At 38.9% G+C, this 25,818-nt stretch overlaps 1 protein-coding gene across 2 annotated transcripts in view; it reads left to right on the forward strand.

Moving 5' to 3' along the window:
- galnt9 (polypeptide N-acetylgalactosaminyltransferase 9) overlaps nt 1-25,818 on the forward strand; it is a 98,470-nt gene that overhangs the window by 42,476 nt on the left and 30,176 nt on the right. For both annotated transcript variants that reach the window (XM_067603503.1, XM_067603512.1), the window contains 3 exons: nt 67-241; nt 11,112-11,309; nt 20,169-20,286. In XM_067603503.1, coding sequence (XP_067459604.1) covers nt 67-241; nt 11,112-11,309; nt 20,169-20,286 — 491 coding nt within the window. The remainder of the gene's footprint in view (nt 1-66; nt 242-11,111; nt 11,310-20,168; nt 20,287-25,818) is intronic.

The following is a 25,818-nucleotide window of genomic DNA, read 5'->3' on the forward strand; positions in this document are numbered from 1 at the left end:
AATGTTCTCACACTGTCATTTGGATGTCACTTAAAGGAGCATTCTCTCTAATCTGCCCCTTTTCAGTGGAGCTGAAATTCAACTTGGACCAGTATGTGAACAAACGCTACCCAGGCCTGGTAAAGATTGTGAGGAACAGCAAGCGGGAGGGCCTGATCCGAGCCAGAATACATGGCTGGAACGCGGCTACAGCTGCTGTCGTCGGCTTCTTTGATGCCCATGTCGAGTTCAACACTGGCTGGTAAGAAAAGGTCATGTTTAACTCAAGAAGGTCTAAGCTGTTTCTGTATCCTCTCTCACCTTTGCCTTGGTGGGTTGCTTTTTATGTTTCAATACAGAGGGATGTCATGTAAGATTATTATCGTTGAAATATGCAGTTTAGTCTGCCTTTAGCATTTTGATGTAGCGCCAAGCCAAGTTCTAACTGAGTCAGCACTTTTGAGGAGAATGACCCTTATTATTAGTGAGAGTTCATCATTAATAGCCTATGCTCTCCCTCTTGCATCTCTTTATAAATTGTGAGTAATGGGGTTTGGTTAGAGCCGAATAAAAAAGACATAGTAAATGACATTACCTGTCCAGCAAATACAGTTATGACAAGAGAGAGAGCAAAACACTATGAAAGGCAAGATTGAGTGTAATTAAAGAGGGAGCTGAAATGTTGAGCATTTCGACATTATTTTACTTGCGGGCTTGGTTTATTTTGCAATATGAAATTACTTTTGGGGGTCTCAGTCCAATGTCTGCCTGCTGCTTAAGTTTACTGGCAAACAAGTCACTCAAATACATGTAAATGGCATCTAATTTGAGCCTGTCATGCTGTCAGTGTTTGAAGATGTAGCGTAGCTTTTGTTCCCTGGGAAGATGCCTGGGAGGCAGGAGAGGGACGGGTAGGGATAAAGAAAGGAGAGGAGGGATGGATGAGGAAAGCACAGTGAAACATTTCAGTTATATATTGTTTACAGTCCCTGAATTCAGCTCAGATTTTTTGGCTAACAGGATACTAGGTGTGTAAACAAATATGAATCCATTATTTGTATATGAACACATAATGAACTCTAACACAATTTACCACAAACATCACACCTCTTCTTGTAAGTCAAATTGAAATACACATTATCATAAACATACTGCTACAATGAGATGAACTCACTCTTTACAGTGTACAATTTAGTTCTTGGCTCATAATCATCAGATTCAGACTCAAAGCAGCATGACTTTCTATGAGGCAGATTCACTAGAATATAAACAAACAGGCTTACAGGCTACAAAGACGCAGTTGTATAGATAGCTTTCATATTTAATATTCAGACATTTGGTGTTGTTCATCCTCAATAACTCTTCATCAGTTTTAATCCACTTATAAAGTTGAACATGTTGCACAGGTGTTATTTTTTCCTCATTATCTGATATTAAATCCTGGCTCTTTATCCGACAGTAGACAGGAATTTGACAAACTGAAGTTAGGAGTCATCTCAAAAGTGTATAAAAACTGACAAAAGTGCTTTTCAGATTTTTGTCAATAGCTTTCTAGTTTTTGTCATAGAAACTTACAACCAACTTCATTTCATCTAGACCTTCCCCCATTGCATGTACAACATGCAGTGAGCTATTGTACACTGATTTTGTCAATAGCTTTCTCACTTCATAGACACCATAGACACTTCAGACCAACTTTAAATTCATCCAGCCCTAATCTTAATACTACACAACCTTCAGTGTTTTAAGAAAAATCCATTGCAATTATGACTATGTTTCCATAGTTAAAACCCCTGGTTGTATTTTCACCTGGACCAATTACATTTACACAACATTTATTTAGATTCACTTTAGACTTTTTTTCTTTTTTAAAAGTAGGGTTTAAATACAAAACATGATTTTACATGTGATTAATTTTGCTACATGGCTAAAATATGATGTTATTTTGTTGTTATCAGATAAACTTAAACATAGATGCATATGTATGAAGAGCATAAATAGCGGGAAACAAGTTAACGCAGAAAATGAAGTAGTCTGGAGGATGTGATACTATCTGTGATACAGATAGTAGCCTTGACACTGCCATGCCAACATATCAGACCTTACAGGTTGAAAACATGAAAACAGGGTATTGACATGCTAGTTAAAGTATGCTTTATGTTTATTTTATTAAGTGTGTAGTATATATGAATCTTACTGTTTCTCTCGTGGTTTATTAAGATGACACAAAAGCGCTAAAGTTTAGTGTGAAGATTACTCTACTTATGAAATGAATTAAGTATACACATACAGTTCACTATGGATTAGTCAGCCATTTACCAAACACAGTGACCTGCTGACCCTTGCAAAGAGATGATTTGATATACCTCGATCACTGCCTCTTGCCAGACTGTTTTATAGCATGAATGGGAACTTCAGGCCTGGAGGCTACAAGGGGAGCCGACCAGCCGTCCAGCCAACAAGCAGCACTCAGGGAGAAAGTTGCATCATTACCAAGGTGCATTACAGAACATAATTGACACCCTGGTGGTTCCCTCATCTGTTTCCCCATCTGTTCTTGCTCAAAAATAGATGTGCCTTTCATGCCCCCATATAACCCATTCACCTTCGTATAGGTTTCCTCCTCGTCACTTCTCATGCTAGCCTTGCACTCACCCCCTGTTTTACATGCTGAGGCTGTGTCGGCGCATTTCCTTTGAGTTACTTCACCTGCTGCCATCATATCTTCTGTTTCCCCCCCACACACCCTCACCCACATGCCCGCCTCCATCTTCCTTTGATAACTGACTGCCTTCATTTTTTGTTTTGGTGCTTCAGATTCGCTTTTGCGTGAGGTTATATTTACAGGAGTCAATGAAAAGTAGAGCAGAATCCCTGTGATTTCTTGGTTAAGATATATAGCGAAGCAGGAGATGACAGACATTTTCAAGAAGCTTGCTCGTGTTGCTTAGATTTCTTTGTGTGTTGATTTGCATTATCTATTGTATGAGTGCCAACATTCTCTGCTCCTCCTTTATTCAGATAGATTCACTTGTGGTATCTACACTATCTATTTGTTACAATGGAAGAAGCCCCCTATTTATCATAATATGATTATTCACCATGGCACATACAGTGATAAGTGAGATGGATGGTCCCTCTAAATGTTGTGGTGAGTCTCCCTCAATGACCTTGTGCACACTGCCTGTGCATACTGAGCCAGAGACAATGCTGCCAGCTCTCAGCTGCAGTGGTGTGATTCATTGGCATGGCGTTCCCCCTGGGGTGCTGTACATTTGCAGCTGAAATGTATTGCTGGTTCGCATTACTGTTAAAGCAAACATAATTGTATCATACTGTATAGTGCACTTGACAGCTGTTTCCCATTCCTTTACACCATGTTGGTTTATGAGGAGTTAAGAAGCGGGTGGTTTTCACCAGAGGAGTGATGGAATCTGATTTCCATGGCTTTACTCTGCCTTAATATGAGGATATGAAATCGTTGCCTATCATTGATGCGGTATTGCATCAGCTAAATGCTCACAATCCATCTCCTCCAGTGCTTTATATCCATCCATCCCTGAGACAGAGGGTGTCCATTCTGCTCCTAACAAGACCCGTTTTCCTCCCCTCGCTCTGTAAATAAACAGGATTAATGGCAGGAAATGGGAGCGTGTTGTAATTAGGACCTACTGTATGCCACACTCGAACCACACGGCTGCAGAAGGGAGGCACGGGGAAATTGATATTTATTTGGTTTTTTGAAACCCCTGCACAGTTGCAATCTCAGGTTATTAACGTTTAATGATTAGCAGTGTGGCAGCTGCTCCCTGCTGAGTGTGTGCTGGAGATAAGATTGTCATTGTGAGGAGGTTGTAATGAAATACATGCCTCAGAAAGCAACACTTTGATGAATGTTGAATGCTCCGTTGCTATGTGACCTGGTGAGTTTATCCAAGAATAAGACAAACTGGTGGAATTCAAAAAAGTAAAAAAAGGATAAAACCAACCTCCGCCTCCTGTAATTATGAAATATGTAATATTTGTCACATACATATTTGATATTAGCTCCTTTTTTAATATCATGGAGCTCTATATGCTTATTATGCCACGCAGGTGCAACGGTATTATATTCAGTTCAATGGTACATAAATTTCTTGCAAGTTCTTGAAGGCTGTGGAAATATTTTTTTTTAGCTAAAGTAAATCATGTCTTTACTCTTGCTCACTGTGTCTGTCTCTGTGTTTATATCTGTCTGGAGACGAGAAAGGAGGCAAAGCAGCCATACCGAGTACTTCACAGAGTACAGGCCAGGCATACCTCCAAAACCACGAAAAAGACAGAGATTTATGCCGCCTTTACATTTGTATCATATCAACCACATCCTGAGCAAATGCTTTTAGAAGTAGTATGCAATCTAACATTCCGCCGTAAGAACCTTTTCCAGTTCATGCGTCCGCATCCCGTTATCTACTTCAAAAAGCCCTGACACTATAATGAATTGAAATTCTGCGTGGACACCTTTACTTTCTTTGGATCCTGCATATTTAATGGGAGGCAGGCGACTGGCCAATATTAATATGTGCTCTACACATGTCTGAGCTACTCTGCAAAACAGCCAACCAGGAGGACTGTGCAAGGCCTCATATTTAGAGAGATTTAATGCGCTTAAAAATGGCTCAAGGCAATGCAGGCTTAGATTCTTCTCAAAGAGACATCACACAAACTCTGTCACATGCACATGTATGCTGTATGCATGTGTACAATACTTGTGCGTCCTCTCACATTAATTATTTGGGTCATCATATGCCGAAAATTGAATTTCTTCCTGCATGGGTAGCTCACATGTTCTGCTGCATTAGGTCCAGTGCAGAATTAAAGGGCATCTTATTTTAGGCATCTAGGCCCCTGCTGCTCTTGGGGCATAATTCTGAGTGCAGTTAAATCCCATTATCTGATAATTCCCTGCTTCAGAATCATTCCAAATTTAAGATCCATTAATCAGTAAAATTTAAATAAAAAATGTAATCTCAAAGGAGAGAGCTCCTGGGTTTTTACATCAGCAGTGGACAAAGGTAGGAGACACAGTGAGAGCTGAGTCAAGCAGATATAAATTGAGATTGTAGTGATATTTATCCTAGCTTGTGATTTTTCCAGTAAGACACACCATTCTATTTGTTTAATTCTGCAAAATGTGTGCATAGTCTGATGTGAATCTCCACAAAGGTAGTGGATATTATGAAAGACAAACAGTCAGCCATGAAGAGTTAATAAATCAAAAGGGTTCCTCCTCAGTATGAACCGATACAAGAAATGACATGGTGGTGGGGGGGATGGCAATTGAAGTTGTCAACATGTATTCACAATATTGGATGAGTCATCACTGAAAGGGGGGAAAATACTATTGTAATATGGAACTGAGTATGATTCAGTCCGATGTGGATGAATAAGCCTCTCGGTGTTATGCAGATGAAATGGCAGATACAGGGACAGGAATGACACTGGCTCGTCTCTCAAAACCAGATGTGTCCTCATTTCTAAAGCATCTCTATCTTATCAGCCTCATGGATCCCTGAGGTACAGGAGCTGCTAGCTGGCTCAGGGGTGTTTTGGGGTTCTCAAGGACGCAGGAAGATGAATGGAAGATGTGCAGAGGCAGGGATGGCAGAGAAATCTCCTCAAGGTTAGAGACTGTACACAGACATTCAGCAGCAGCAACACTTCAGCTACAAGTCAAGAACACGGCTATGTTAAAGCTAGTTTGAAGTCTTTGTTGCAGTGAATACTCACAAACTGTACAAGATACAGTTTGGCCTTCAGGTTTGCTCATACTGTCCTTCTCAAATAATGAAGTGACACATTGAGTGTAATAACTGTTTGTAAGATGGCTTTGAAACTTCAAACGTTCTCTGAGTTTCTTTCTGAAGAATTCTCTGTATTACAACCTGCAGCCGTAAAAATGCAGAAATGATTCATTTATCCTCAGAAATTTTTTGAGGTATATTTTTGAAGTTTAACTGTCAGATCTATTTTATTGTTTATCTAGCAGACATCAGCACTTTTATATACATCCTATATGTGCATATTGTGCAGTCTGAATACCTTCTAGTGATGCCACCAAATAGACATATTTTCATTGACAGTGAAAGTACAAATAATTGTGTTAATCAAGGTTTGCAGTCTCTCTATCTGACAGATCAAGGTAGCCTATTTGAATGTGAAAGTTATTCAGTCTCAAAACACCAGGCACAGGTTTTGGCAAACAAAGAGGATGTAAAAGTTCTGTGTAACCCCATATGCCACATTATTTGCTAGCTTATGATTAGAAATCAACAAACTTGCAATACATGGTTTTTTGCAGTATAATTGGACAAATTAAAATCTGAAACACATGAAATTGTTAAAGTCCGATTTCAGCCAGGAAACATGCAGTACATACCCAGCCAAGCTAGAAAGGGATCGGCTGCAGATCAGACAGACTTTCAGTCTTCTGTTGCTGTTGCTGGTCAGAATGCAATCATGAGGATTTAATGGAGATGAATTAAAGTGATATTGATTTCATGGGGGCAGCTGATAACAGTATAATCCAGTAAGTGTGGCTTTGGTGATTTGCGGCTGTCTATCTACTGTATTTCTTTGAAGTGTTTTAGATTATAACCATTATCCCAGTGGCATTTTGATCGCTACATTTTCAACATGTTCTTGGAAAAAGGCTGGGTAAAAAGTCTTTCATACATTACAATGCTATTGTGTAGGTATAGTTCAACATTTTGGGAAATACGCTTATTCATTTTTTGCAGGGAGCTAGAAGAAAAAATCAATACCACTCTCATGTCTACACAATAAATATAAAGCTAGAACCAGCAGGCAATTAGCTTAGCTTAGCATAAAGAATGGATGCACGGGGAAACCGCTAGTTTGGCTCTGTCCAAAAGTCAAATAATCCACTTCACCAGCACCTCTAAAGCTCAATAATTAACAAGATTTATCTTTGTTTAATCCACACAAAAATACTCCAAAATGTCTACCCCTTCTTTTACAAGTGAGATGCCTCAGCAGTAGTAGTGATGTGGTTATTTCCACCTTCAACTCAGATTTTTCTTTTGTTTTGTATTGGTTGTGTGACAGAAAAAGCCGTCTGCCAGCCTATTAGGATGAAGGCTGTAGTACTTTTAACAACTACTCTCATGTTGTTAAATGATGACTTTTTCTAAGCACTGCTTCATATTTTACTGACATCATCGCATATAGTTCAATTTGGATCCATTCCCTCAGTACTTTCTGTCCCCTACCTTCATATGATAAGTAGTAATTTTGCTTTTGGAAGATAAATGGGTTTCACTTTTTTGAAGAGAAATAGATGGGGGGAGAGAGACAGGACAAGAAACAGGGTGAAGAAAGTCAGTGGGTGGAAAGATAGAGGGAAAGTTGGAGTGTGGGAGTGTTTGTGAGAGATACATTTATCATTTTATAATTGCAGCCTCTTTTTTTAAATTTAGAAGTATATCATATGAAGAATTGATCATATGTAGAGTTGCTTTGAAGATATGGTGGAGATCATCTGTCAGCATGAGGATGATTATACAAATGTATAATCTTCATCATGCAAGGATGCTGGAGTCACTGGCACTGACTCCTTCTGTAGCATATGGACTTCAAGAGCAGTTGCCCTCAGCCAAGCCTTTGAATAGCAGAGGGAGCTTACTGTATGTGGCATTGACATAGACCATCATTCCAGTGACTCAGAGACAGAAGCACACAAACACATCAGAAGCATTTTGTCTCACCAGTTGAAGTCCTCCTACTGTAAATGGCAGTAAAACAGCAGTTAACAGTTTTCTCTGAAGACCTATTAACAAAGCTGCTGAGAGCAGCTTGAACTGTTGGGAATGGAGAGGACTCTAAAGCTAAGAGAGAAAGTCAAGGTTGGCATCACTGATTTTGTCATGACTCATGATACGTTGAGGGGTCTGGTCTGTGTTCATCATAACAATAGAGAAGCAGAAAATACAATCACCATTTTCACAATTAAGATGTGTAGCTAAAAATACACATTTTGTGAATGTTATATTAATTATACCAGTCTACAACAGGGCTGCAAATAAACAAATATTTTCATTATCAATTAATCTGTTCAATAGTTTTACAATTTATTGATTAGTTGTTTGGTCCATAAAAGGTGCAACTTAAAATGTCTTGTTTTGTCCTGGCCAACAGTCCACAACCCAAAGATATTTAGTTTATAGTACTTACTTTGGTTTACTCAAAATGAATAATTATTTATCAAAATAGCTGCTAATTAATTTTCTATTGATTGACTAATTGATTAACCGTTGCAGCACTAAACAAATCCCATGAAAGGACAAAAACCAGCAAAGAATCGGTACATCTCTTAATACTTTACGACTTAATCTGTCCGTGCTATTCAGTCCCAAGCCCATTTATTCCTGCTGAAGTCATACATCATTAAAAACAGGTTACAAATAAACATTTTCACTTAAAAAACTAAAACTGTTTCACTACTTCACTATTCTCATGGAGGCGCAATGTACCGCACAAGCAGCACTGTTTGGTATGGATAGTTTGGTATTTTCCTGACCTTGAAACTCTCTTTGTGCGTCTGTGTGGTATTTTGGTGACCAGTGCAGAGCGCACTATGCACAGGTGGGAGGAGAGGCGCAAACAGGCGGGAGTTTCATTCAAATGAAGCAGTGCAAAGCCAGTTGTTGTATTTTGGTTGAAATTTGGTCCTAGATGTTGCCCTGAGAACAAACATCTCAGAACCACGTCTGTTTCTTGGGCAATGTCAATCTGTTGCTGCTTTGGTGATTTTATCAACAAGAGCAAACTAAATTCTTGCTGCAAATGTGCTGCAATAACAGATTAATGCTTGAAATATAAATAAGTTATTTCAATTAAACACTCTCCAACCAAAATCAGCACAGAAAATAATGTTTAATTTGGTTAAAGCAGGAAAGTCAGTAAATCAGTCTACATTGATCTTTAAATGAATGTGGGTGATTCGTACAGTATCTGTTGTTCACAGCTGTTTATACTGTATGAAAAGCTTCTCCAGCTCATTAAATCCCTGCAGCATCTGAATGCAGTGGGACAGATATGTTGATAAATCTGCAGACTCTGAAAAGTGCACGGTGTGGTTACGCACGGCTGTTCACTGTGTTTACCTTCATTAAACCACCTGAGGACACCAGGTTGCAACAGAATAACCACACATACCTCTACACACAATCTTGATCTTGTAGATAAACAGTTTGAATTCTTGACTTAACTTTTAATTCCACCTGATGCACTTTGCTCCAGTTTCCACCGTGGGACTGCAGGCTAATGCTAATGCTAACTCCAAGATGTAAACAGCTGCTGACAGTCCTTGTCAGTACTCTATGAGGAAAACTCTTACATGAGTGTTATAGAACATACACGCCAACATAAAAGCAAAATTATTTCTGCACGTTTCTGTCCTTTTGTTCCTGTTGCTTTTTCAAAGCGAGCAGCACTCCTTAGCTCTCAACTCTTGTGCTGAACTACGTGTATTCTCGCGAGACTGGGTCACCGGCCGATCATATTAAACATGAATGACCAAAAGTATGAAGATATGTGACTCAATAATAAACCCTTTGTAACTTTTATTAACCCAGATATAGAACACATCATTGTTTAACTATTAAAAATGTTTAATACCCAGTGACGTTGATTCTATGAGCAGAGGACATCCCTCTCAATCTGCTCTCAACCAATTAATGAATAAAATTAAGTTTTTGTATCAAAAATACAAAACAAAACACACATAGATGTGTTGCAGTGAAGCTTTGAGAAGTATTTGAAATGTTTTTGAAGATTGGCATAACTGTTCCAGAGCTATGAGACTTGTGATGTGACTGTCTGAGAGAGTATTTAATCATCACCACACCCGTTGATCTATATTGTCCTTCACTCAGCACTGGTCTTGGTGGTGACGGTCTCGACACCAGCTTCTTTATTATAATAGATCTATAGGAAATAAACTGTTAGACTGTTGCATCAAGAGAAAGCATGTCGGGATTGATGCAATGTCAGCCACTTTTAGGACTCTTTATCACCCTTTCCACAGACTCAGCGCCAAGTGCTAAAATGCCCCATGAACTAAGACAAAAAGTATTAAAGTTGGGGCTGACAAGCCCATAATTTTGAGGAGTTTCTCCTAAATTGGCCCATTAAGAGCTACTCTTAGCCTTAAGATGTTTCATGAATACAGCTCCTGCTCTCTATTTGATGTGCTCTAACAGAATGTGTGCTAGTAAAAGCAGCCCTGGAGCAAAAGCTATGAGATGAAGAGTGCGGCAAGCTTTTGGAGCAAGGCTTTAGAAAAAAAAAAAAGAAAAAAAAACTAACTTGCAACCATTCATGCAGGGGTAAAAAAAAAAGAAAGGGGGTGGATAGTTTTCCCAGTAGCAGTCTAAACCTCTCTTTTCACTTGATGTGTTTTGCTTTATCAGGTTTTACCTCTTATCAAGTCTCTTGCCAGGATAAGTGTCACATTTTGACATTTCGTTTTCATGAGCAGCAGATATAAAATATGATATGATATTATTTGTTGTCCCATGGAAAATTCATTTTGCAAGACCTTCACATCATAAACAGTCGAGGGAAACGAATCCCGGCAATCGTTTTGAATGTTGAATAAATGCTGATTCGACGGACTGCATCGACGCTGAAAACCCATGTAAATGCAGCGCTGGAGTGAAATTTGAGATGACATCTGCAGTCGTCTATAGCTGCTCCTGGCATCGTTTTCTGGAATCAGGATCACAGTAAATAACTTTCTGATATTAGGTTCAGTGACACAATATGTTTTAAAAATATGCGGGTTGATTTCCTGCATCACATTCACAACTTTCAAAGCAACATTTACATTCAGTTACATTATCCACCTGGTCATTCCTGACCAGATTTATTCATTCTAACATTGTTGCAATATTAATACTTCAAACCTCTACAGAGCAGACTGAAAATATGCACAGCTTTATTATTTGCCCTGTAGCAGACTGTTCTCTCCTCACTCTCTTTTTTCACCTTTTTCCACTGTGTGGTGAAGCTTCTGCATACTTGATGTAGAAATTCAGCTCTTAACTCCTTTTTCTTTTTTTTATCCAAAGGGCTGAACCCATTCTGACCCGGATTAAGGAGGATCACACCCGTATCATTCTGCCCGCCATAGACAACATCAAGTACAACACGTTTGAGGTGCAGCAGTATGCCAACGCCGCCCATGGGTACAACTGGGGGCTGTGGTGTATGTACATCATCCCTCCGCAGGAGTGGCTGGACAAGGGCGATGAGACAGCCCCTATCAGGTGAGGGCCTCGGCTGGTGAACAGCGTCCATTATAGATGAGGATGTCTGATGAAATATGGATAGCCACGGGATATGACTTATTCATGTGTGGAAGCATCAAACTAAGGTGCTCTGTCGTCTGATGTGCCACCCAAACACACAAATAAAGCCTCTGCATAGAAAACTGTCTAATTACCATGATGAATATCTTCATTTTGATGCGGGATCATGAGGCCACAGCGATGCAGTGTCATTAGTGTAATTGTATGTTGAATATGAGCAGGGCATTCCATTACACTGCCGCTGATTGTAGGACAGCTCTGGCTTGTATTATGTTTCTGTATAATCCTAGAATTGTGTCCTTGGTAAAATCATTTAGCATTTCAATAGACTGAAAAAGAGCACATGAGTATCATATTGCATTGAAAGAGTCTTATGTTCCAATCAACATCTGTTTGTCCAGGGCAAGCTGCAGTAACACTACCTGCACAATCCATAAAGCTAAAGAGAATGCTTTATCTGCAGACATGAGCTTACTTAAGAAACATTTCACTTCACCTGTAACCTGTTTGTATTTCCACAACACTGAATCCATAAGTACACATGTCATACTTGCTGCTCTGAGTTTCTCTTTATTAAGAGGAATACTGTCTTCATTTACTAATTAATTCAAATCGCTTCTACTTTGCTGTTTTTTCGATCGCTGGTAAACTACTGTCTATGATACTAAATGAATGATCTCTAAAATGATCACTTGAAATGTGGTTTCTACTTCCTTCCTTCCTGGTTTCTACACCATGACAATAATTGTTACGGTTTTTAAAAAAATGTCCTGACTCATGTTTAAAAACATGACATTAGCGGTTAAAAACGGGAAGTGAACAGCAGTCTCCTGCAGTGAAGTCTTCTTTGCCATCTAACTATCTAGCCATCCACCCAAACTTCCTCATCCTAATAAGGCAAATTGTCATCTTATATTGACGTCATCTGAACTGCGTTTCTTCCACAGATCATAATTACTACAGCCGCTGGATGGGAGAGAGAGAGAGATAGAGAAAAAGAGAAACTCGGCAGACAAATGCTGATGACATAACTCTGTAGTTGAAATTTGTGCTGTGGAAATGTACATTATGCTGAATTTATCAGTTAACAGGTAAAATCTGCATTAACAGTAATAACAGCTATTTTAAAGCTAATTCAAGGCTTCTTACTTAAATACGAGCAAATGTTCTTATAAAAACATTAAAAGTTAGGAATAAAAGCCTGCCCTTAAAAGCCTGTCATTCTAATAGACTGAGAAAGAGCACAGGACTACAATATGTTTTGCATGGAAATGGTCTTGTATTCCAGTCAATATCTATTCAGCCAGGGCAAGCTACTGTAACACTACGGACTCCATGGAGCCAAATGCTGAGTGCTTTATCTGTTGAAATGAGTTAATACTGTTGAGCATTCAGGTTCTCCAGTAACTGAGACCAACAAATTTAAGTCAGACTACAGTGGAAATGTGCTTAGCCTTTATGGTTACAGTATAAATGTATATAAAGAAGAACAGTTTCCTGCATTTTAAGTGTCAGATCTCTGACTCGTCTATCTTTTCTCATCAGTATTAACAGTAAAAGACCAGGAGTCACCATTTGGCAATGTAATAGTACCAAATACTGAAGCATGCAGCCTACCAGCATCTGCTGTTCGAATGCACAAATCAGAAATGGTCAGCAGTGCCTTAACAATAGGAAAATCTTACATCAGTCAATAGAGAAGATTACCATGATTTTGTTGCCACGGCAGCGTGGCTGAGCCTGCCTGAACATGAAGGCACAGTAACAAACAGACAGGGAGAAAGTAGTAACTGGAATCTGCTCAAAATCAGCGAGAGAGGTGTAGCAGCAAAAATGCATGTGATGTGTTTTACTCGTCAATGTTCAATACCTCTTTTTGGGCTCTATTTTAGAATAGATATGAGCAAACACGTTTTAAAAAACAGATGAGAATAGGTATACACCACTGAGCTTGACATCCTGCAGTGTGGTCATGCCTATTAAAATGTCCTTTAACAAAACACTGCTGTTGCTTTCCAGGTGCAAGGTTTACTCCAGCTGCCCCTGAGCTCTGATCCTTCTGATGAAATGCATGAATGCATGGCTCTCAGTGGGATATGCAAGGAAACAAATGGCTCTGTGAAAATGTATGAGCTATCATGACTTAGATATGCACGCATGCAGGACCTTATATTGTAGTATGGCCATTTAAAAATTCGGCCATACAGCAGCTAACTTCTTCTGCTGCTTTACATGGAGGAACTGCAGCTATAGATGTTTGCTTTAATGTTGTAAATCTAAAGCTGGTGCAGGAGCCAACTATGTGAGGTCAAGCCAGAACCAGCATGAAGCAGCTCAGCTATTGGTTTTCATCTTTTCCATATTCATGGCACTGCTGGATTGCAAATGTTGCTGTGAGCCTGGTGCATTGTCACTGCAATTTTACTGCTATAAAATCTTGAGTTCAGAACTGAGGGCAAAACACCCTGAAATATGAATGGATTCAAACTAGGATGCTATTAAACTATGTCAGAAAAGGTATAGAAAGCTAAAATTCAATGCTTGGCTATAGATGCTGAATGATGGCCTCAGCAGCCTATAGTCAGGACCACAGAGAATTTTTTTAGAACCATGGAAAGTAACAAAAATACTGCAACACATCAGAGGGATCAAAGGTCGGGATCAGCAATAGAGCAGCAGCCAGATGGGCATTCTGTGTCATCCAGTAAAAAGAATCACTGAGGGAAGTTATTAATAAAGAAAAGTGGTTAAATGAGGGAAGGGACTATTAAAAAAAAAAGAAAGATTTGAGACAACTGAGATGTAGATTGTGCCAACAAAACTATGCCTCAATGTCAGGAAGATGTCCTTAACACTTCATCCATTACGTGTGTCTCACTTAGAACTTCACCGTCACCTTTATTTGTGTAGTCCTTTTAATCAAATTTTGCACTCACTTCAGCAATAAAAAAAAAATCACACTTTTGGGATTAATTAGAGTACAAAAAAAAACCACAAGATCAAGGACAAGCCAGAAGAGTATAAACAGTCATACTAAAAATTAAAGTAAAAGCAATCACATGAATTAATTAGTAGCATAAGCTCCTTTGCCAGGTTGTTTCAGAGCCAAAAGCCTGATCAACTTTATTATTTTGATTGGACATCTGAGGCTGCACAGTGGCTGATGGGAGTTCAAATGTCTGCAGTATTTTAGGGTCGAACTCATTATGCCATAACTCTTTCAACTGACACTAAACCCATCAGTAGGAATCAGAATCAGGTTTTTTTGATTGTATTTGTATCACTTCAAGTGCTGCATTTTAACGAAGCTGCAAACATGAAACAAACTGATGCTTAATGCCAGAATGACTTTGAACATCCCAAAACACTATTAGCTAAATCATTCACAGACATTGCTCAGTTTGACCAAGGGCCACAAAAACTAAATTCCAAACCAGAGTTTCATTACCTCGCTCGGCGTAGCCTAAGCAGTAACACTTTCATTTGATACAGGGTGCCTAATACAAACAAATAACGTGATGAGGAGTTTATACGGTGGAATAAAATATTGGATGTCTTATCAAAGCTCTGTGAAAATCTTGTATTATTGAGTATTAACTGCTGGACTCGAGATAGGAGAAAGATAAGACAACGACCTCAGACATTGCAGAGCTGGTTTGTGTTCCACTATTGACACTTTGCTGCAAATGGACAGATCGCCTCAAGGGCCAGCTAAAGTGTGTCGGCTGTGTGGATTTCTATTGGAAATCATTCACCCGCTGGCTTCCTCAAGGTTTCTGCCTATCAACAACAGACGCTCTGTGGCCATTCAGAACTCAGTCTCAAAGCCTTTTCTGGCCATTTGGACACATTCAACAACAAAGCGAGTAAAAGGGTACAAGAAGGCACAAAAACTGCCACATTCTGAGAGTGTTGACGATTGCAACAGTTTTGGAGATTTGCCTTAGAAGCTTTTCTTTGACAAGTACAGCAATTATTGACAGGAACAGAACAGGATGGCAGAAACTTCAATTTTCGATCAAATCACCTGGAGACTGTGTGGGAAGACATCTATTTGGATGAGAGTAATACTTCAGTAAGTCACACACTGAAAATGTCTGAAATTATCATCTGTTGTGGCCTAAAATCATGTTCAGGCAAAATCACAGCATCACTCTTGTTTTGTACAATACTCTCTTCAGTCACTGCCTGGGTGTGCTTGTGGAAGATACTTCAATCAAGGCATCATGCTTAAGCCGATACTTGAAAAAGATCCAACAGGTGTAAATGCATTTGAGTATGGTGTGAACATGAAGCAGGGAGGAGAAAAGGGATATAAGCTTTCCATGGAATGGCTATATAATTCAGAGTTTCCTCCGTAGTGGCTTTGATGGCTAACCCTTAAAAATATATTTTTTTAGGATAGTCACTCTATTATTACATTTTTTCATATACCTTACTTAAAGCGTCAGGGCTGGAATTTCACTTTTTAAATGAGAGGTCACAGAGAAGCCAGATGTCAGGTTCAAAAAGCAGATTCAACAGGAAAGTCCTCATCTGGGAGTGAACTAAGCCATCTTATATTAAAGTGTTTATCTTGCCAAATTGCATAGATATATCAGATGCTCATACTGCATACTGCAAGCAAATGATCTTGGGGCCAAAATTAAGGGGTGTGAGGGACGGATGAGCCCTGCAGGCTGACCATCTGTACACTAAAAATAACTAACCTTAATGACTCTAAATGAGAAATCCACTGGAGGATTCCACTGTCAATCTGTCATTCAATCTGTCAATCTGTCATTCCAAAAGTTATTTTGTGACAAACTCTTGTGATGTCCTCTTGTTTTTGGTGTACACACTTTCACCCAAGCTGCCATCGCCACCCTCAGAGACGTGGGTTCTCAGTGCTTTATACATGTAGGTACAAAGAGCCAGCAGAACAGTGCAGGAGGTTTTCCAGATGAGAAAAAGTGATGATGCAGAGAGAACAATGGCTCTCTGTGTCATTGATGCTTACAAAATATTGCAAAAAAGCCACTGGAGACTGTCTTGTATTTCACATACTGATGATGGCAGGTAGGAAACTGACTGCATCGCTTTAAAGTCTATCGAGGCTCTTATCGATGGAGAAATTAGTATCTCTGATTGATTACTCTTTGTATGAATGTTGAATATTCGCACCAAAATAGTGAGTTGGGAATTAAACTGTCGCAACCAAGAGTGGAAATGTATGTTATAGTCTGCCTCTATTTTCTGCATTTTGCCGTAACAGTTGGCTCTAATTATTCATTTAATTTGGCTGCAGTTAATTGGCTCTAGTGGGGGAATTACTTTTTCATCCCTTAATATTGTATGTTTAATCACCTTGCACAACATACAAATGAGAGAAGCACCAAACTCTGCTATAATTTGTTCTTGTCTTTTCCCACTAAACATTACCAATACATAACCCACAATAGTTCTGACTATAATCAGTAAGAACATGCTTCTTTTACAACATTATACCTTGTCTTGTGTTGAAACACACACAGCAAACATAGCAAATCTGGTCAGCCAGAAGTTTTAGCTTCATCATCATATGCATCTGTCTTAAGGTGCTGAGTCTGTACTTAAACATTGAAACACTGTTCACATTGCCAGGAAGCTTATTCTAAAGGGAACAGTCAGCGAGCACTGCACATAGTTTGCACTGTACAGACAGGCAAGGTACAGGCAAGGTAGGTCACTTGTCAAGAGAGGAGAAAGGATGAGGTGAATGGGGCTGAGTGTGTGCTGGATCTGTCTTTTTATCTGCACAGCAAGTGCAAATAATGGCACTTGAAAGCCTCCCTGTCACCTCCTTATAATTTAAACACGACTGTGCAAGGCTACGTCAGGCAGAAAATTTATATAAGTTGGAACGCATGGATAATTTTAGGCAAAGTTACATAACAGCATAAAACAAGTTTGCGTTGAACAATTAGCAATGTGCAGTCATGTCATATTGGTCCCTGTACTTTGTTAGAGGTCACATAACGTAACATAAAGTACTTGAAGATAAGCAAGAGACAAAGAGGATGAGTGAGTGTAACCAGAAAAAGCAGTGATGGATTATTGCCATAAAGAATACAAACTAAAACATTCAAGCAAGAAGCCTAAAGAGGTGAAACATGAGAAACTAAATCAAGTCCAGTTGTCCTTGACAGAGCACTCCTACACATTCATGAGGGTTTTATTTATTAACAGTGAGCATTATTAACAAAAAGCAGTTATAATTTACATCATGGTCTCTGTAAAATAGTCTATTTTTGTGGAACTTATAATTCAACATTACAATGGATGTAAGGCCATCAAAACAATTTATGTCATGCAAAAGTGGTACGTTTTCCTGAATATATAGTGGTTCAAGTGGGTTGCTCTGGCATCAGAGTTTTATTTAGCAACTGATCAAGGATTTTCAACGTAACATTTCATGGTGACAGTCCAGACAGTTTGGGGTCTAAACCTAAAAGCACCTTTCTCTTTGGCTCACACAGCCTATGGCTAAGTGTACTCTTTTAATACGGAGTCAATGAATCATAATGTACCTTCCACTTTACAGTACTTCCTACTGCCATGTCTCTCAAGCTGAAGTGCCAGACACACGTTTGACTCTACTGTGTGTGTGTGTGTGTGTGTGTGTGTGTGTGTAACGTTATATGGTGAACTTACCCCGGGCGTCATTCCAAAAAGAAGAATAAAGCCACTCATCGGTCACTTTAGAGAAAAAAAATAACGCAGCAAAGTACTCTGTATGAATGTAATGCTTTTTTGTGAGGCTTTGTCCCAGAGCACTTAAGACCTGACAGATAATAGTAGTGAAAAGCAGCCCTGGGGAGACAGACAGCAGCTAAAGTGGGACCATTTCTTGTAGCAAAGGTGGACAGCACTTGCTTTTGTGAGAAACACTGACTAACTCTTGCTCTACCAGCTGAACTTGGGCAGTTTTCAAGTAGTGCTAATTAAAAGCCCGGTCCTGGATAATTATACTGGACTGAGATGGGGAATAGGGCTAAAGTCATGCTTTATTTTCTTCTCTAGATTCTGTAGTACTTAAAGTGGAGATGAAATTGCGAAATAGACACCTATTTATTGCATCAATGAATTATTTAGATCTGCTGCAATAGAAGCTACATTATAAAAGTAAGTATTTTCTAAGAAAAATCATCTATCAATATGTCTTTACATTGTATTTGTAACCTAGCACGCCACTGTCTTTGTTTTGCCAGGGCTGACGTCACAAGAATAATTGTTTATAAGGAACCCTGAGTACAACAGTGTTGGTACAATGGAAGTTTGTGGGATGGAAAGACCAAGTCAAAAACCCAATTGCATATGCTTTTGAGCCAATAAGAGCAAATTTAGTGGTAAGACCTGCTCCCATAGAGTCCTTAGGTTTACATGGCTGTGTTTTTTTTATGTGCCTCAGTGTTTCCCCTAAATGCTTTCAACAGCGGCACAGCACTGCTGCTAAATGATGAAATTTCACATTGTATCTACATAATAATCACAATTAACGCAGACCCCGCGCACTGTCCGACTCAAGCAGCTGATTGGAGCTTGTGGGGAGAGAATGGGATATTTGCTTCTCTCTCCTCTGCTCTCTGTCTGTATCTGTGCCAGTTTACATGAGGGCGGGGCTGAGCTCCACACACACACACACACACAGAGCAGAGAGGTCACAGCGGACAGGATGAAACGGACAGGAAAATGGATGAGTTTAACACTCTCTTTTGTGCGATAGTACTCATTTGAACATCCAGGGGCAATACAAAAGGACTCTTCTCGCGTTTGTTTTTGCTTAGTCCTTTGCTCTTTTTGCTATCCATTTTTACCAACAACTTCTAGTGACGAACAAGCTAACAACAGAGATGATCCATGCAGCAACATCACCATGTAGCTTGTTCAAAGATGGCTGCACCCTAGTGGTGAAAAATGGAAATACTATTTAGTTTTCCAGCAAATCTAGGTGAATTTCAGGTTTGATTGCAGAGCCCTATCTTACCGAAGGTAAAAAGCAAATGAACCACGCTCATGTTATTCAGTGCTTTAATTCCACTTCAATATATTTTATTCAACCTAAATATTAAATATTCATATACATATTTTATATTAACAATGAATCAAATTACTATTGACACAAAATGTTGTAGCATGTTTTATTTCATTGGTTTTATGGCGCAAAACTTTACCGTTTTGGTTCACTCTCATGGCTCTAATTAAGCTGGTTTCTAGCCATAGCAGGCAGCTGTTTTCACCAAAGAAAGCTGAAATTAGAGTGAATATTGGACTTTTTTCAGGTGGACAGAACTTGCTTAAAATGAATGCTAATGTTGCTCAGTGTCCGCTGGATGTGTAAATAGACAGCTGTTTGCTAGTACGTTACAACAACTTTATGAGGTGATAATATGTCAATGTTGTGTTTATAGCTTGTTCTGCTGCCCCCAAGTGGCCAAAAACTCAATTATTGCTACTTTAAAGCTGCACTACACCTGGCAAATGTATAAATCACAATTTCCATAAAACTCAAAATCGCATTTTATTTGGTTAAAAGACTATTTCCCATATTCAAATCAAGTTTACCCAAGGCAAAAAACAAAACTGAATCATATCTGGACATTTACATTCCACTGATTCAGCTGATCAGTGGTACTGTAACTTTTCTATGAAAGTCCTTTGACTAATGAAAACATTCCAAAACCTGAGATGTCTTCTGTCTTGATTATGTTGAATGTTTTAGCATTTTCTGTGGGTGTATGAAAGTTTAGTGGCTGGATAATGACATTCAAACAATGCTGTCTCTCTCTGCTCATCTAGAACTCCAGCTATGATTGGCTGCTCCTTTGTGGTAGATCGGGAATACTTTGGTGAGATTGGTCTGCTGGATCCTGGCATGGAGGTCTATGGAGGCGAGAACATTGAGCTTGGCATGAGGGTAAGGACTACAGATTATTACCCATAATCACGTTAAAATGCATTCAAATCAGGAGACTTTGATAAATATCTTGGAATGTAGACTTTTTCCTTTTAAACTGAATTAAATGTCCCATTGTTAAGCAGAAAAGGAAATTGCTCAGAGAATTGCTTCAAGGGAAGTTGGTTCTTTTTTTAATGAGGCATTCCTTCAAAGCTGGAGGGTTTTGTGTGCAGTTGTACACCAAGAAGGCCACACAAAAAGCCATGATTACATATCCAATATTTGAGGGGGTAATATTTAGATGAACAGTCCTGTTTGGAATGATTTGCTAAATCTATACTCAGACTTCACAACAGCTTATGATGAAGTTTCCTTGTTTCCCAGCCTGGGGGATACAGCTTATGATACAAAACCCAGGGGCGTCAACAGAAGCCATGATTAAACTTTGCAAAGTTAGAATTTCTTAGATGGGAGTAGAGGAGAAAAAAAATCCCCTTAATGCAAATCTTCAGCCAACCCAAAGGCTCTAAAGCCTGTATACGGAAAATGTAAATCTCTTTTGCTGCTGCTTTAAGTTGAATTTAACGCTTCATGTGAGCAAAGGGCTTGGTGAAGAATTGGCTAGCGTTTTAAATTCAGAAAATGTTTCTCTCCAGTCAAGTGGAACTATTCTGAATCTAAACGTACTCTTTGGCTTATTGGAATGAGAAATGCTTGAAAGATCCCACTCCTTCATTTAACGTCATCCCCACATCCACTTCAAAATCTTGAGATGGCTTCAACGACACCTCTGAAGTGTCAGCCGCCTTTGAAAAAGCACTTAAATGGCCAGAGAATAGATCTTGGTTTACAGATTGCTGTAGTGCTTTATTGAAGCCAGAGACGTTTATAGTTGTTGATGGCCATTTCAAACCCTCTCATTATTCCACATAGAATGGCCTTCCCCCTACATCAGCAGCATGTTTTTTCTATGCCATTGACAATAATGACACAATCATATGGCTTCCTGTGTCTTTATCAGATAGTTGTTTGGCCATTATCATAGTGTGATAAGCCAGCATTATGTATTATGTGCCAACTGCCAACAGCCTCCCCCAAGGTTACACAGTGTTTTCTCATTCAGTGAAGCTGCTTATATGTACCTAACAAACCATGCAACTGAATTAGACGAGGTTTGTGGGGGGTGATCAATTCAGCTACAGTCGCTAAATAAAGTTAGAACAGCTCTGTGATATAAGGTAACAGTGGACTTCTTCTTCTAGCTCACATACACAAGCCCCTCATTGACTCACATCTTTTTTTCTCTCTCTATGAATATTTACTGTTCATTTTTGATTCATGAAGTGAAGAAAATATGCCTCCACGTCTGTGAACACAATGCCATCACAAATGCAATTACCTTTCCTGCTGTTTGGCCTGTCCGTGTGGAAATGAAACGCATGCCACAGAAAGGAGCCATTCAGCACGTGTACAAGCTTGAATAGGTCTGCAGTCATCAACCAGCTTCATCCATTCATGTTGTACAGCCGCTAATGGAATGGAGATGGGCTCCTGGCGAGTGGACGGCAATTACTCCTCTAAGGCTACTGTTGCTCAGGCATCTCATTGTAGTGCCAGCTGAGGAGTTGCCATTTGGGATAGGCTTGATTGACAAGAACAAGTTTAACAATCAGCTAGGCCAGCTCACAATAGCTGTGGATTCTCTGTTTGACATCTTAATAGACTGCAAGATACCTAATTGCTGCAAAATTAAACAGAATCAATTGGGTGCATTCTTACTGTTACTGGATCTGTGTAGCCTCAAAACATTTTTCCTCTACTTGTAACGTTGGAATCGAATATTTTCTCTTTTCAAATGACTGTACATGCCATGTCTGAACATCCGTTTACTGTGAGGTCCTGTTGGCAAATGAAGAAAAAAGGTTAGGAACAGAAATCATGAATCCTGCCAGAAGTGTCAATATTAGTTTATTTTAAAATGTGTCTCCCACCCTTTGTGCTTGCTAAGTCTTTGCTGATATAGCATCTCAGGAGACCAGGACATTGCCTTTCATTTCAAGGTTCCTGTGAGCATGGGTATCATATTGTGGTATGTCTGTTAGCCCCTCCAGGAAATTGTGAATTGCAATAATTAATGCAAATTCAACTTAATATTTGCAGGGGCTAGCAATTTTGCAAATTCCTGTGATTTTTCTGCATTAAACAGTCCCCCCAGGAAATTGCAACTCATAATGTGAAAGCTCGCAATTTCGCTAAATTACCGCAGCTTTTCTGCATAAATTGGCCAAATCAACAGACTACTTGTGATTTGGTCCAACTGTCCCATTTTGTGTTGTGGTAACTTACGTCATCGCAGCGCTCAAGAGGTGATTACAAATATAATTCCTACAGGTTTATTGCGAAAAGAGCACATAAAACATTGCAAATTTAGCCTTTCCTCAAATATAATACTAAATTAAATTCATCAAGGGTTATGCCTGCAGCTGTCGATCCTGCTATTTTCACTGAAACCTGATGTGGAGTGAAACTTTTCCATTTTTTTTTATCACTCTGAAAGGAAAAAATATTTTGACATCTGGGGAAGTATGCTCATTCACTTTCTTGCAAAGAGTTAGCTGAGAAGATCGATACCACTCTTGTATGTGCATGCTAAATGTGAAGCTACAGCCAAAAGCTGGTTAGCTATGAGCTTTAGAGATGCTGGTAGGTGGAATTTTTTACCTTCAGCCAGATCCAGACTAGGTATTTCCCCCAGTCTTTATGCAAATCTAAGCTAAGCTAATTGGTGTGGCTTCATATTTAGCTTTAGCATATCTTCTCATCTAACTCTCAGCAAGAAAACAAATAAATAAATTTCCCAAAATGTTGAACTATTCCTTTAAGACTTTTGGCTACTTAACACCTTGGAGATTGAGGTTAAAGAATAAGAATCAACAAAGTTTTGAATTTGAATTTGGCCGATCAAACACTGATACCATTATATTTGCATGAAAGCCATCAATGGGCATTGATTGTATTATTTAAATATCTTCTCATCTTCCATTTCAAAGTAAAACTCTTCCCTAGAATGTTGTTTTGAAAAGCCTCTGAAAGAGTATCTAGACCAACTTTAAGAAAAGCTGGTGAAATAGGGATACATATCATGTTAACATTTAGTTTTCAAAAAGAAGAAAAAAGTGCACAATGACTGCAAAGAAACTGAAATGTCATTACAAGGTTTAGTAATGGTGATCAATGCAAAACCACCATTATATCGTATGACTGACCAACATTTGATTTTTAATAAAAGACAACATTACATTATTTGTCTAAATCTAGTGTACATTGCACAGTGATTTAGTGCTAAATGCAAAGGATAAACAATAAACTCCAGTTGACCATCACTGATAAAAAATAAAATCCCGCCATTAAATTACAGTATATGCCTTTTCCTTCAGTCCTAACATGACTCACTTCAGTTTGGTTCTGCTTTCTGTGACGTCTACTAATTTGGTTTATTTCTGTCAGTGAAAACATGACAGTAACCTCTTTTCTGCCAAAAAAAGGCTAATTTGAGTCTAGATGGGTTTACCCCACACAATATGCCCATGTGCTCACTTTGTCATCAGGAAACCATCCAAGCTGCTTTATGAAATCTGTCTCATTTTCATAACAGTCCAATAAATCTGTCACTTGGGGTGGCCTGCTCCTCTCGATGACATTTATTAAACTCACCAGGAATTCCTTTCAGAAGTAATGAACCAAAAAAATTATTATATTTCTTTTTCTTTGAAGTCCCGTCTCCATAACCACCTGGGCTGGGCCTGGAGGCATCTGGTCATAATCTTTCTGTAGTGAGGAGAATGGAGCTAATTAAAGTGTAGCGGTAACACCAGCCAGACAGGAGTAGGACATAATTACACTTCACTTGGTCCCCTCTGCATCCCAAGCAGAGTTATAACTTATTATTATTAATTAAGTTTTCGGACGACTCTGCCATTGTGGGTTGTATCAGCAGGGGACAGGAGGCTGAGTACAGGAATGTAGTGGACAGATTTGTGGCGTGTTGTAAATTAAATCACCTGCAACTCAACATCATAAAGACTAAGGAGTTGGTGGTGGATTTAAAGAAGCGAAGGACCCGTCCGAACTTAGGTGTCCACATAGTACCTGGGTGTCCACATAGACAATAATAGGGACTGGACAAAAAACACAGAGGCTCTGTACAAGAAGGTTAGAGCCGCCTGTATTTTCTCAGGAGACTCAGATCTTTCAACATCTGCAGAACCATGCTGCAGATGTTTTATCACTTGGTGGCCAGCATCACCTTCTATGCTGTAGTGTGTTGGGGCAGCAGGGTGAAGGCAGCCAATGCTTAAAGACTCAGTAAGCTCAAACTCAATAAGCTATTCAGTGTTATGGACAATGCCTCTCTCTCTCATATAAGAGCACCTTCAGCTTTAGACCACTGAGGTGTACCACAGAACGCCATAGGTCATAAGTCTTTTCTACCTTCTGCAGGAAGGACAGCTGAAACACCGGAATTAGGAACAATAATATTAACATCATGTGCATTATTACTTTTTCGAGATCATATGCAATATTACTTTTTATTACTTTTTCAATATCATTGGCTATATCGCTTTTCAATATCATGTGCAATATTACTTTTCTATTTTAGTTTACTTATTTTACTAAATCTATCTTACTTTTATTTTTATTCTATTAGGCACTGGTGTTAGCATTTACTCCTTATACACTTTACATTTATTACTCTGTTGTTTTTACTCTTACGTTGTAATTCTTGAGTGATCTTTGACAAAATTTCCTTTGGGATTAATAAAATTCTATCTTATCTTATTTTATCTTATCTTATCTTATCTAGTACATCAGTTAAGTGCATTTAGTATTTAGGGATTCAGATTTTATCCTTTCATCAGTTTTATGTGGTAAAGATTTAATCATAACATTTAATTATATTATAATTCACAAATTCTGTGTAAAATATAAACTGCTGTGTAAAATGTTTGGTTGCAGAATTTGCAGGACAGTTGCATAGCACAGAGGAGAGGCCTCAACCAATGCAGAAAAGGGATTCTCTTTCCTTGTTTCTTGCTGACTGATGCACTGCAGTCCTATAGTGCCTGTACAGCATCAGCTGGTGCTGAAGTTAAACTTTTTTAGTCCTTGAATAATCATCGACCACCTCATCACACCAAAGCTGGATCATCTGACTCTCTTCTACTCAGCCATGGTTACTGCTCATGCTAACTGTATAGCTTCAGGTCATTCCAAATCAACTGAAAATGAAAATGCTGTCATTAGTAAGTAAATAAGTTTTGTGATACAATCTTTCATTAGGTAGCAAAGACACAATGAACCTCAGGATCAAATATTGTAGATTACTGTTTAACTCTAACAATCTTTACCCAAATGATGGACTATCTGTTATAGGATGTATCAATTACCAGTCAATTAGACAATGAACCTCAGAGATCATCTTCTGCTGCTCACCAATCTCATCTCACAGTCCATCTATTTTTTTCTCCAGATGGTAACTTTGTTGAAAGG

Source organism: Thunnus thynnus, chromosome 2 (genome assembly GCF_963924715.1).
Source record: "Thunnus thynnus chromosome 2, fThuThy2.1, whole genome shotgun sequence".
Lineage (NCBI taxonomy): Eukaryota > Metazoa > Chordata > Actinopteri > Scombriformes > Scombridae > Thunnus > Thunnus thynnus.